This window comes from Platalea leucorodia (genome assembly GCF_965183815.1).
Source record: "Platalea leucorodia genome assembly, chromosome: 6".
In the NCBI taxonomy this organism is placed as follows: domain Eukaryota; kingdom Metazoa; phylum Chordata; class Aves; order Pelecaniformes; family Threskiornithidae; genus Platalea; species Platalea leucorodia.
In genome coordinates, this window is record NC_138828.1 from 30,898,817 (window position 1) to 30,912,428 (window position 13,612).

The 13,612-nt window shown below is 41.1% G+C and overlaps 1 protein-coding gene across 3 annotated transcripts; it reads right to left on the bottom strand.

Annotated features, from left to right (window-relative positions):
• Nucleotides 1-3,481: 3,481 nt before the first annotated feature.
• CISD2 (CDGSH iron sulfur domain 2) lies at nucleotides 3,482-13,250 on the bottom strand. Of its 3 annotated transcripts, XM_082315204.1 has the most exons (4): nucleotides 13,057-13,250; nucleotides 5,982-6,193; nucleotides 4,885-4,938; nucleotides 3,482-3,749 (listed from the first exon to the last, which is right to left on the bottom strand). In XM_082315204.1, exons 1-4 carry the CDS (start codon nucleotides 13,157-13,159, stop codon nucleotides 3,657-3,659), a joined length of 462 nt encoding a protein of 153 aa, XP_082171330.1. In that variant the 5' UTR covers nucleotides 13,160-13,250; the 3' UTR covers nucleotides 3,482-3,656. The 3 variants fall into 3 exon arrangements, 2 of the variants coding, with proteins under 2 accessions (XP_082171330.1, XP_082171331.1); XM_082315205.1 differs by lacking the exon at nucleotides 3,482-3,749 and having other exon boundaries at nucleotides 3,763-4,938; XR_014228513.1 differs by lacking the exons at nucleotides 3,482-3,749; nucleotides 4,885-4,938 and adding an exon at nucleotides 8,827-9,041 and having other exon boundaries at nucleotides 6,058-6,193; nucleotides 13,057-13,146.
• Nucleotides 13,251-13,612: the final 362 nt, after the last annotated feature.

Genomic DNA, 13,612 nt, shown 5'->3' on the forward strand with positions numbered 1-13,612 from the left:
CCCTCAGAAACTGGAAGTTTTATTTTGTTATTTTTTAGTAAGGATGTTAGATCGTGTCTATAGTCAAGGTGGACAATGCCTCCTTGCAGATTTCTACACTACAGTTCACTAAACTCGTTTTACAGGATACTCTATAGAATATATTTGATGTGTCCAAATATTCTTGGCATTAGTAAGAATTAATTCTATTTTATCTTTTATACTTTTTAATATGCAACACAAAAATGTACAAAAATACTTTTAAAAGAAAACGGTCTGAAACTGTATTATTTGCAGATTGTCCACGTATGCCTCTGTATACAGATTAATTACAGCTCAGTATGTGTGCCTTTGTATGTGCCTTCTTCTCCAAGCCAAAAAGAAAGCTTCCTGAGAAATATTTAAGGTTCATAGCCTGCAATTCCAGCATAGTGATAAAAATACCAGGCAATTCTTTGGTAAGTTTTCCCCTAACGGTTGTCAAGTACATTGACGTTTTTCTTACTATACACACTGCTGTTCTCTCCGCTTCCTCGGGAAACGTACAATCTTTAGTTCAGTTCATGTTTGTTCCCTGCCCAGAAAGGAAGATGCTTTCAAACTGCATGCTGATGAATGGTTAGGGTGCTGTGCTTGGTGGTTATTGTCTCAGCCGTTGACTTCTGTGCCTGTTCTGCCTTCTTTGCATGGGTAATGGAGGCACTCTGTTACTTAAATAGGGGTAGTTTTAATAGGAGCTTATTGTGTTTGGCAATTGTAATGTCTGTAAACCTAATTGGCAAGATGAGGGAATATGGTGTTCAGTTCATCAGTAACTGTCTATAAAATAATTCTACTTGAGTAAAACTTACAGGAGTAGAAGCTTTATATAGTTCATTTTTTTCATAAAGTTTTATAAAAAGTAAAAATCTTCCTGTGGGCGGGATCGCTATCCCAAATTTGGAGTCTGTTCAATAACAGAAGTGTGCCATGTAAGGATTATAGCCCTGTAAACTTGAACATAACCTTAAGTATGATGCAAGCAAACCTCTGACAGACAGCCCTTGTTCATGATAGCCTCTAATGCTTGCTCACCATCATAACAGGATCTCATAAATTGGATTTATCATGTTCCTTTCACCTCAGTGCACTCTCAATTTATTCATTAGATCACTCCCACCGTTCTGAGCGCTTGAATAGCTACACCAATGAAAAATGTCATCTTGTTCTCTAATCTAAACGAAATTGAATCAATTTTCCTTTCCTCGCCACCATATGTGGATGTTTCTCACAAGACTCCTTTCGCCTAGCTTCTATTACATCTTCAAAAAGAATCAGGTTGAAGCTATTACATAGACCCGTAGATCTAAAATGAAAAGCATTAATGCTTCATAATGCTCCTCTCCTTGCCTTCCAGAAGGGAACAAAACGCGTGCATCTTGTCATGAAAAGAAACGTTATATCGGGGCTAAGAACCTATGAGACTGTTTTGTTTTGGTTTTGGTTTTGTTTTTTTTATAAGTATCGTGACAATTTCAACTGATTTTAAATAGCAGTTAACTTTGAGAGATACGATTTCACTTTTTATCAGAGTTTGTGCAGGTCAAGTCATGACAGTTAAGACCACCTCCCTTTTAACAAAATGCCATGAAATCATTCACAAACAATGCATAAATTCAAGCTACTAAAATCTTTATGCCATGCCAGTCTCTCACTTGCAGGAAATAAAATTAGAGCACAACGTGCAGTAAGCTATAACCAGAGGAGTCCTGCTGTCATGCAGACATAATCGCAGGCATAATGTGGGAAAGTACTGAGCACAGTATGCGTGTGCAGTTCCAGAAGGTTCACAAGAACCTCTGCAGCAGAAGGGTCTGACGGCACAGCGTGTTCCTGGCGGCAAGCAGCAGGCAGAGTTAAGCAGGCAGCATATGGGAAAAGACAGAAATTGGCCATCTGGAAGCAGGGAGTCACACAAGCCAGGGGATGCAGTGATAATGTAATTATAATCACTGCTTTCTCTCTCTTTTTCAGCCAAACTGAGCATTTTAGGAAATTTACACTGAAGTCTAAAATTAACTGAAACACTCACAGTGTAATAATACAGCCACAAAACAGTGAATGATACAGTTTTTGCATTTTGCTTTTCAAATAATTAGAGTGCAAGAGATCAAATTTTGTGCCAGCTGCACTTCAATTACATTTACTTTGTCTAGTAGTTGCCACAAGTCAGACACCTCTCCCTAAACATATTTGGTTTACAGGTTTATTTGTAGTCTATTATAACTATTGTTCAAATTCATAATCAAAACAAAGGTAAACATTACTGTTCTTGTAGAGTGAAAAGGCATGTCATGACCTGCCAAGTTCAGCTTCCCCTGATTTTGCATCAAGACTGTGAAGATGTGGTCTACTGCCTCAGTCCTGGTCTTCGTTAGCATTAGGCACAAATCTCTCTCTTTGTGTGGAGCTTCCAAATTAGGTTAGAAAAGTCATCCAGTGGCAAGACATGACCAAGCACATCCTAGCAGGTAATTGGTTCAACCCTCCCAATCGCTGGTGAAGTACAGGGCTCTGCAGACACGTCAGTTCTTAGCTATCTATCCCCATACACTTCAGGCAGGTAATTTGAACCGATCAGTAAATTCTTTGAGACTTTCTATAGACAATTCTGTGGCCATGAGAGACAGTATTACCTTGACAGATTTTGAAATGCAAGGAAATGGTCGGCTTATCTTGCTTGTGACCTTCATTGTAATATTGTCTTGTGGAAATTACTACGTCCTTTCTACAAAGGAACTGTGACTGCATGCTGCTATTGCAGGCCCATACTACAAATGTGTTCCATTCCCCTATGGACATCATAAGCAAAACCAAACAAAAACCACCAATTTGTTCCGTAGCCACATTTGTAGATAGTTTAGCAGTAATCTCAACTACCAGCAAGCAGGGAGAAAAAATTAATTACATAATCAAGTTGTGCTAGAGATGGAGTCAAGAGGTTAAACCTTACACTGTCATTCTCCCTTCAGAGGAGCTTTATGGGAGAAACAAAACCAATTTTATTGTATTACTTACTCTAAGAGGGTTTGTCTGAACAGACAAATGGAAGTGAAAACAGGATTGATGCACGTAGTTTACTTAGACTTAGGAGGAAATCAAAGTATTTGAATGCAAAAGTATCCTGATAAAAGCTGGAAGCACATACAGACTTGCATATAACAGCAGCCTGCTACAATAGGCTGTGGATTTTGAAGCCTGGGCGAAAAAAAAAAAAAAAATCTGAAGACAGGCTTTTGCATTTCACATAGTAATTTTTTCACCAAACCCAAAAATTGGGGCTTGGTGTTCAATATACTGCATCTATAAGTGAAGACTGAGTATAAGACATTTAGTAACATTATAGATTTTCCTCTGTTATAAATGTTATATCCTAATATAATGTTTATGGTTTGCTCATCCATCAAGGTAAGACTACCATGAAGCATTTAAGCATTAAAGACTGTACCATGGTTCTATTACACGCTTTATAAAAGCAGGCATTTAACATACAATTACATCCTAATCTGCCATCTTTTGCTGCAAGGCAAGAAGTTTAGATACCTAGAACTGTTACAAATGGTAGGTTTAGATACCTATAACTGTTACAAATGGAGGAGGAACAATCTACCTTAGTTCTGCTGCTGCTGCGACAGCCATTATGCGAGAACTGCTTCCTGACTTGCTTTCTGTTTCAGCACTGTGGTGATCAGCTTTAGCAATGGCACACTGCTCTGGGGCTTCTCACCTGCCTAACAATGGGTCAAATGAAATGCCGTTAAGGAACAGCTGAAATCTGCCTTAGTACAATTGTCTAAAATTGTAGCATAGAAGAAAGTTTTATTTTTAAAATGATGGATACAGTCTTTCATTGAAGAATAAAGTACTTTGGAAGAATTCATTGGAAGTCTAACAGTTAGATAAGAGGCAATTATCCACCTGCATCTGAAATTAAGCCATACCACAACAAAGTTCTGACATGCCCAAATAATCATTCTGAATGGATAAGAAGCCAAGAATACAGCTTAGCTCTGTTTTCTTGGTTCTGTCATTTAACCAGTTCCTCCCATGAAAGTCCCCGCTACAAAAAGTAGCGGCCACGGTGCAAGTGAAATAGCAAGGAGCAAATTTGTGTTTCCTTACAAGAGCTTATGAACGATCAACACAGGGGCTCAAAACAAAGTAGTGGCTGACCTGTTCGATAGTTTAGTTTATATGGTCTGGAACTGCAGCACTCTGCCTAGGACATGGTATCAGACTGCCCAGCTGTGCGGGGTTTGTCGGAAGCGGGCTGCTTTGCATTAGACTAACAAACTGCCCGCTTAGGCACTGCACAGGCCAGACCTTCACCCAGTGTAACTTAGCATCGCTATGCTGCCTGCCCTCAGTGGTATGCTTAGGTATATTCACAAAGGATGAGTTTATTATCTTTTTTCCCCACTTAAGTGCACTTAAATTTCTTCCTGAAAAGCAGAACAAAACATGGCTTCTTAGCAGAACAAAATCAACAGAAAGGTGCACTTCTGTCACTTGGAAATAGTGACAGTCTTATAATTGCATGCTCATACAAAAAAGGCTTAACTGTAGGAAGTCATTTTATTGTTGAAATAAACTACTTATTTACAGAGATAGTTACTTTACAGCTTTACAAAGCAGACATAATTCTTCTCAGAATAAAGTATCAAAACAGTGACAGATTTAGCACTGTCTAAATGCAGTTTATTCCAAAAAGAAATCTACAGCAATCATCAGACTAAATCATACCCATCACATAATAAAATGCTGTCTTTTGCAACTACAACAATAGAAAAAGACTTTTTATCAGTCATGATCTAGTGGATTAAGCATCTGCTATACTTCTTTCTTCTTGAGTATTAGTGGACCTACATTATCTCCTGTTAATTCATTGTGCTTGTTGTGGGAGCCATCACAGACAGGGAACTGGAAGAAAACATACATGAGGAATTAGTATAACTCTGTACAGCAATTGCATGGTGATTTTTATACTTCTTCCTATGCCAAGAGCACTTTTATGATGTTGCTAGTTCCTCCTCCTATGTCCTGTTTCAACATCAAACTCCGTCTCCTATCCGACACAGGACTACTGTTACTAAAGAAAAAAAAAAACCACTGCTAAGAGGTAACTAAGTTTGTGAGGTCCTAAAAATGCTGTTCTTAGACACAAAGTTAGGGACAAAGCCTTTTCCATGAAAGGACAGCAAGCAAAGCAGCCATCACAGCCACAACTGGTTTAAGGTTTATTGTGGAACTAGTAAAAGTGCTCTTAGTAGATTTAATAATTTGCAACCAGAAAGTACTGCTTTAAGGAAAAATGAAATACTTTGCTGAACTGATTATTCTGAAGGGAGAATAGTTGAGAGGGTTTCTTAGGTCCAGGGTAGATTTTTTTGTTAAAACAGGAAAGCATTCAGTCCAGAGAGGACAAAACCAGAGTGTAGTCAGGACACTCAAAAGAAATTGAGGGTAAATGAAAAATACCTGTGTACATCTAGTTGATTTGGGGGATACGGACTATCCAAACCAGTCATCTACTGGCTGCTCTGGATCAGACGGGGACATGCTCTCCCTCATCAACACAGATCCAGCCTTACTTTTATTCTAATATGAACAACTTTCTAAGCATTGTTTTTGCAAAGTAGAGTAGTTACCTTCTAATTAGTTGCAATGTATTTCCAAATATTAAACAAGGCTTGCTTAGTTTTCATCTACTCACAGGTGGTCACTCTTTGTAAGTGTTTCTAGAAAAATCCTACTGTGTTTCTTACAAGTTTCTACAGTTTCTTTCTGCATGCAGATAGGTTTACAGTGAAGAAAAATAGGAACTGTGCCATTCTCAAAAACCAGGACCATGTTCCACCTCCAGAGAAAAGCAACAGGTCAACATGTAGCAATTCCCCACCGAAGCACTGATACAAATATGCAAGTTTCAATCTCTAATCCTACACTAGCATAAAGTGTCTTACCGTCTTAGAACGCCAACACCTGCAGTAAGCTTTAGTGAGGCACAGATCTTCGATGTTTATTTCATTCACTACTTTTGGATTTTCCTTCTGGATCTTGAGGTTAATCAAGCTATCCTTTTGCTGTTTCTTCTTGGGGAGGAACGGACGAACAGCGAGGTAGCCGAGCAAGGCCAGCACGCCCAGGAAAGGCAATAACCGCAGCCATTCTGAAACTAAAGACAGGTGGAATTTAGATTGGCTCTTGACACCACTTCAGTATGGTGCAGCATCAGCTACTCTCAAATGGCTTTGCGTAAGGAATAGGGTTTCTCAGTCAGCGAGGCTCTGAGGGCAAACGCGGTTCTGCGGCTAAGTCTTAAAAAGAAAGAAGACCCAGATTAAAACCTGGGTTTTACTGTAGCCAAGGTAAAAATTTGACTCCTAGAATTTAATCTGAAGTTTAATTTTAACACTCTAGAAGATGACTCAATGGAAGACAATAAATCCAAAAGAAATAAAAGATGTACTGAAATGAAGAACCCTAAAATCACAGAGGTTCTGCTCACCCAAGGTAAACCAGCACTGTGTACTGGCACACTGGGCATGATTACATGCAGTAAGTATATTCAGTGCTGGTATCTTAACATTCTGTATATGAAGAACTATTCAGTACGTTTTATAGTTCAATTTTTAATTGCTTATTTCAGATATTTAGCTTCTTGAAGTTTTCCTCATTTTATTTGTTCCAAGTTTTTTTAGAAACTTTCGGTAGAAGTTATACAGATTATTAGATAAGCACTAGCAAAACATTCACCGATCTTTTTGGTTTTATTTTTCAGAGCTCTGTTTGCTCAGGGATCTGCAACCAGTTTCTACAATACACAGAGAAAGAAAGAATCCTGAGATCAGGTAAGTCAAGCTACAGAAAATTGTTTTTTACCAAGCTGAGGAACTTCTTTTAAGAACAGGTAAGAGATTCAAGTATCCTCTGCAGACTTAGCTGCCTTGCTACATCATTATAAATCATCTAGACATACTGGTGAGAGAAAGACTTACTGAACTTTTTAAGAAATTCATCAGCACCTGGCATAAGATCTATATGTATTAAAGGTGGATCCACTTTTCCAGCAAAACATGCCGTGACAATACTCCAGTGTAATTTAAGTACCACGGTGCAATACAGGAGAGAGCATTTTTCTAAATTTCTGGAGAATACATTAAATCTAAACACTCATACAGAAATGGAAGAGAGTTTAAAAATATTTTAAAATGAGAAACAAACAAGTGTAATGAGCTGGAGCACAAATAGCTGCACAAGCACTTTGTAAGACAAGATCCTGTAATCAAGTTCCTCTTCTAAATGATTTAGGATCACAACATCGCAAAATTTTGTTCTACAGTTTGTTCTTCGAGATTAAGATGTACAAGAAAGGAAATTCAATAGAGCAGGCTAAGGATGCTAGGTAGGTTGTAGCTCTCAGAATTTATATTATTCTGTATAGCTTGATTTTATTTGTAATAATAGAGCACATGTTCATGCTAATACTTTTCCAGTTAGAACAAAGTGGCTTTTTCTTAATAATTTGAATTTTCTGGAAGTACACCATGTAATGAAAATACTTTGTGGGACTAGTTTTACGCTCTTTGAGCTTTCTATAGCCTTTGAAGTGAAAACCACACTTATTGCATTTATCTGGGAATGCAGCACAACTGTATAAATGCTAAAGGCACCACAAGAGCTTTCAGTAGTCTTTCCGCACCTGCACTTACAGCCATCCCTATGCACAACAATTGACAAAATTTGCTAAGAGTCACTGCAATAGACTAATCTCTGTTGCCCTTTCCTCAGTTCCCCCAACAAGCTGTAAGCCCTTAATAATAAAAATTAACACTGCAATACTTTAAATGCTTTCAGTTGCACAAAACACTGAGTTTCCTGAACAACAGTGCCTGTTTGTCTTTTCTGTCATTACTGTTCCAGAACACTCTGTCAATAGGAATCCAAATGCACTTTCTGACCTTAAGTGAAGGACTGACTTGGAACGTACTTTAGAAGAGAGAAAAATATTTGGTCACTGAAAAAAATTTCCAAATTGAGTTTCTAACCTGACTGTTGGCAAACAGGTGGATCTCTACAAAGCTACTCTGAACTCCAAGACAGAACGGACGTTCCAACAGGTGCACCATAACCAGAAGCAGGGCACCTATCAAGTGTGTGATTAATACAACTGGGCTAAGACTGACACACAAAAAGGAAACGTCTCACATCAGAATTAAACATCGTTAAAAGAGACTGGCAACTAAACAGCAAGTGGCATCTCAATACAGCTTGAAACTCCCTGATATGACCAAAAAAAAAAAATCGGATCAGTAGTCACGTCTATGGGAGACTCATAACCAGTTGGGTTCATCCAAATGAAACAGGAACATGATAGCTGTAACCTCTGAGAATGGAAATTAGAAAAAAACATGAATAGTAAGTACAAGGATATTATTTATCATGGTTATTATTTAATATTTGTATCATGCTAACTGCTGATAAAGAGTTTTGTCCTCACTAGCCAATGATTTCTTTACATATTTCTAATCTGGAAGTCTCTGGAAAGCCCCCAATTACACCAATGCATACACTAATCATAAACTGACTTGTTATTGCCAAAAGACTGTCAGAAGCTCATACTTTCAGATTGAAAAATCAACATGACCATGCTTCTACGGCATGAGAGACAAGATACTATCGGAAAGTAAAAAAGTCACAGAACTTTGGACTGGGTTGGCGGGGATGGGAGAAAAGCTTCACCCAAACTAATGCAATCATATCTTCCTACAACTGTAAGCTGCTCTGTGTTTTTGAAGCCATTCATACCTTTCTGAAGCAGATGTAAGGCAATTCACAAGACTGTTTATTTTCACAGCTGATAACTCAGAATTCAGCAATTACATTGATTCTGGAGATTCTTTATCAGTTCTGCTGCATGGGAAGAGGCAGTCTTTGGAGCCAGAAATGGAGAGCAGAGTATCGAAGAGGTTAGTCTTCAAACTTGACTTGTGTTAGACAGAGACCAATCCCAAAGAGAAGTCCTGGAAAGTATCAGGAACATCACTGAAACAGGAATGCCCAGAGAATTCCAAGAAGCTGAGGCCATGGACCATAGGCCACAGCTACATTTTCGAGGAGAGGTTGTCTTAACTTTTACTCCAACAGTAACAAGTCCAAAAAAATAAGAAACACACACATTGTGAGCAGAAAGGGACTGGCCAGCCACTGGCAGTCAAATCAAAGCAAGAGGTCCCTGCTTGCCTTTCACCAACTACTCCTTTGATACCTTTCACTTTGATTTATGTTTTAGCTAATTTCTGTGGAAATGGCCCTATGCAGACCCAAAAGTAGCTTCTTACAGTAACAGCTCAACTCCAAGCCAAAATTTTAACAAGTATTAGCTACCAGTCAAAGTGAAGATTGGAACCGTGATTGTATAGTCTCTAAACTGATGAAATTCTTCACGCAAAGTCAAATTACTTAATTACATTCTCTTCAGAACTAATAAGCAGTTCTACCCTGTTTTCTGTTGTTTGCTTGGGTCTTTTAGGGGTCTTCTCATTGCTACAGAAACTAAACACAAAGGACTCCACGCACCACTTTAATATGTCTATTAGCTTATTCAGCAGGTATGAAGGTAGAGAGGTGACAGTTCTTTTAGCGACATAGCACACTTAAATAAATTAAAAGCCAAAGCTTTCAGGTTAGCGAGCCACTCTGCAAACGACAAATTCCTTGTTGAAATAGGTTCTGAAGACTGTTATCATGGTATCACCCTTCTTTCCCTCAGCACTGTAAAAGATGATCCACAAAACGGTGCTCGTCCTGCCTGGCAGCTTGTTACATTCAAGTCTCTCTTAACATGTAGGCCAAGTGTAAGACAGCCCACCCAGGACTGCGTCATGTTTATGGAAAGATGACTAGCACCTAGATTCTTGCATAAACCTTGAAATTCTGACCACGTGCTATTTTGAAGTGAACGTCTATGCTGTTTTAATGACATGTACCAGGATAAAAAGCAACACCAGCATGAGCCAACACTGTTCATTTCAGCAAACTTGAGAAGGGAAGGGTAAAGCAGCTATGACAAGAAACTGAAAGAGGCTTCTGAGCAGCAGCAGCGCGACAATTTAGATATCCACTTTCAAACCCAAGGTCAAACATTCTTTCCTTCCTCCCTCATTGCTTTTACCTTCAGGAGTTTTGCAAAGGATGTTAACAGTCCTCCTCTCTCCAAGCAAGCAGTTTTCCGTTGTGATTTGGTGAGGTCATGACAGACAACAGGTGTCTCAAGATTTTTAATCAGCATACTATACAATATCCTATACAAAAGGATCCTCCCTATACTTCTGGTCTGTCGTTTCTACAACTGACGCGCTACAGGAACTGAAGTTGCATCTGCCTGGAAGCTAATGAAGCTTTACAGAAGCAATAAAAGAGCGAACAAGCAAAGCACTGCACTGTTCCAGATTTGGGTTTTGGCCTGCCTTTGCGAACAAGGTCTATGCTAGCGAGTGTTTATAGTGCTGGTTCCTGACTGAGTTCAGTAGATGCCACCTAAGGACAAAATACTAATGCACTTGAAATGTCTTAAGATCAATATTGTTTCTCACCTTCCAAAAAGCAGCAAATAAAAATGCTTGATATGTTTGATATGTCATTTGCCAAAGAATATGCTCCTCTGTAATTTGTAGTAGTAGTAAACACAAAAGAGAATATTAATCTAATCTTCTCTATTGTCTAATAGTCTTTCAGTAACTGTAATTCAATAGATATGATCCTTTAAGTTGCTGCTGCAAAATAACTCCCAGAACTGGGAATCCCCTGCTCTTAGAGGCTTATGACTTTGGGACAGGACAGGCTAAGACCACAAAAATATAGAACAGGTGGCATTTGCTGAAGAAATACAGTTTTCCCAGATGAAACTTTAGACTGACAGCAGCTCTGAGTGCAGGTAAGTACTAAAGTCTTTAATGAGCAATGAGGTTAGAATGACTTTCAATAGCTTTTAAGCACTAAGAGAGGATCATTTAGGTGCCTAGGATGTGGTGTCCTATTATTTCCTTTTGAAAAGCCTCACCATGTTGCATTTACCCTATGCCGTAACTTTAAGCACCTTTTACAATTTTGCTGGTTTTCATTCATATCCACCTTAAGAGGAAGACACATAAGTATGATAGCAGATATTACTCTAGTCTACTTGTCTGTTGAAAAAAAAAGAAAAAAGTGTCAAAATGTTGTCTCTGTAGCTATGTGTTCTTAATTGTACCTCTGTTTCCCCTTTTTAGAGTGTTCAGCACAAGACCAATCAAAGAAATCACTGAGAACTAGAGGCACTGGATTCTTTCAGGTACGCTCATTAAATCCTACCAGGTCTCAAAGCAATTTCTGACTTGGTTCTTTCTTTTACCTTTCTTTAATATTTTTGGAACTGACATGTCACATGTTTGGTCTCCACTTAAGGTTTCAGTTGTTTGCTTCTTGCCCTCCCTCCAAATTCAAAGAAGTGCCTGTCCATGGGGTAAATAACATGACAGCAAACCACTTCTCCCCCATTGATCATTCTATTAAAAAAAAAGTTCTGACCAGAGGTTTTCAGAATAAGTTCTATTACTAATATGTAGTGTGAATAAATACAGGGACTGCACAAATAATCCTGTTACAGAAATGTATGTTTGGACAAGTGAAGCAAGAAGAGATTAAACCCAAGCATTACTAAGTTTAATGAATTTTAAGTACAACCTGTCATTAAAAGGGCAATGACTTAGGTAGGAAACTGCCAAATGCTAGGAATATGAGGACCTGCACTGTTCTGTAGCTTATTGTACCCCCTTCCTCCCAACTTTGTGGCAGCTGAATTTCTCCATTTGGTAAATATAATTAACAGCACTTTCAGATGAGAGAGTAGTTGCAGGGAAAGGAGAATGATTCATTTAAAACAGGTTTTCTTGTCGTGGGAAAGATAATAGGACTTTAAGTTTACAAGCAGCATAAACATGCTGGGGAAAAAAGTACTCAAACCTGGTTTTAAATAAATTGTGCCTGTTCTCAATAAAATCATTTTCCAGCACTATTAAAGTCATATAGCTTAGTGCTGCAAGATAAACATACGCAGTTGATTCTACACTTTGAAGACTTTTTCTATTTCCAGAGAGTTTCTTTTAGAGCGTTCCTCTTATTTATTATCGCCGAACTAATCTCGCCATTTGACACTACTTGAGGTTCTGCCTGTATTATCACAGCTGAGCCTGGGCTCAGATAGTTCCAGCCTGCAAAGCACTGAAATGCACTGAACACCTAAAGAATTTGCTAGTATTTAGTTTTCTTTCTTGTTCGGTCTGTGATAGGGCTATGATTAATGAATAGGTATTTTCACTCCCTTATTCAGAAAATACTTATAAAAATGATTAAATAAAAAACCCTAACTTTGTGTATGTAGTAGGCTCCCAGAAACAGATCTATTTTTTTTTTTTTAATCAGTACAGACACTCTTTAACCTTTTAAGCAAATGAGGAGGCAGTGTTTTAGGCCTTCAGCTAAAATCCCATTTTCTGTATGTACATGGCCTCTGACTTGCTGCTACTTGCAGAGAGGAATTTTAAGTACAGTGCAAACGATCTGGGGCCGAGGAGCCTGGTACGTTTTACTCTATCGCTATATTTTACTCTGACTGTTATCATCTACCTCACAAGGCATCTTAAACGCCTTGTCGGATAATTTTCCTCCTGAAACACTTTAACGGCGATTTGACGTTTGGGGTCGCGTTCGCCCCCATAACAGACAACTTGTTTAGCACGGCCGGGAGAAAGCGATCGATGCCCGGAGCGAGGAGTGGAAGCCGCAGCCCGACACGGGACAGGCCGGGGGGACGTGCCGCAGCCCAGGCGGGCGCCCGTGTCCAGGCAGAAGCGCGCCGCCCGACCCGGCCCCGCCGCGCCCCTCACGCCACCCGCGGGGGCCGGAGGGGCGGGAAGGTGGCGGCGAGGCGGGAAGGGGGGGGCGGCGAGGCGGGAAGGGGGCGGCGGCCGCCGGCCCTCCCCCGCTCCCCCCACCTACCTGTGAGGCGGATGAAGCCGCCGACGCTCTCGGGCAGCGGCAGGCGCTTGAGGTACGCGGGCAGCTGGACCTTGACGATGCGGGCCAGGCTCTCCAGCACCATGGCGGCGGCCGTGAGGGAGCGAGGGGAGGGGAACGTGCCGCGGCCACCAACGGCCCCCGCCGCTGCGACCCGCGCGCTTCCTCGGGCTACTCCCGCCACGCATGCGCCGCGGGGCGGGGCGACGCCCGTGCCGGCCCCGCGTGCGCACGCGCGCAGAGACACGGCCGCTGCCCCGCCGCCCAGGCCGCGCTTCCGGCGGGCGCCGCCGGGGGGTGCTGTCGCGCGGGGGCCGGGAGCGCTGCCGCCGCGAGGCGGCGCGCGGGCGGCGACGGCCGTTACAGGCAGGAGGGAGCCGGGACGCCAGCGGAGCCCGGTGGGCAGCGGGGCCGGGGCTGGGGCCGGGGCCGGGGCCGGTCGGGGAGAGGCGGGGCGGGGTGGTGGGCGCGGGGCGCGGGCCGGCGCCGCGGCCGTTGGCAGCCAGCAGGGCGCCTCCTGAGTCAGCTGCTCTCCTGA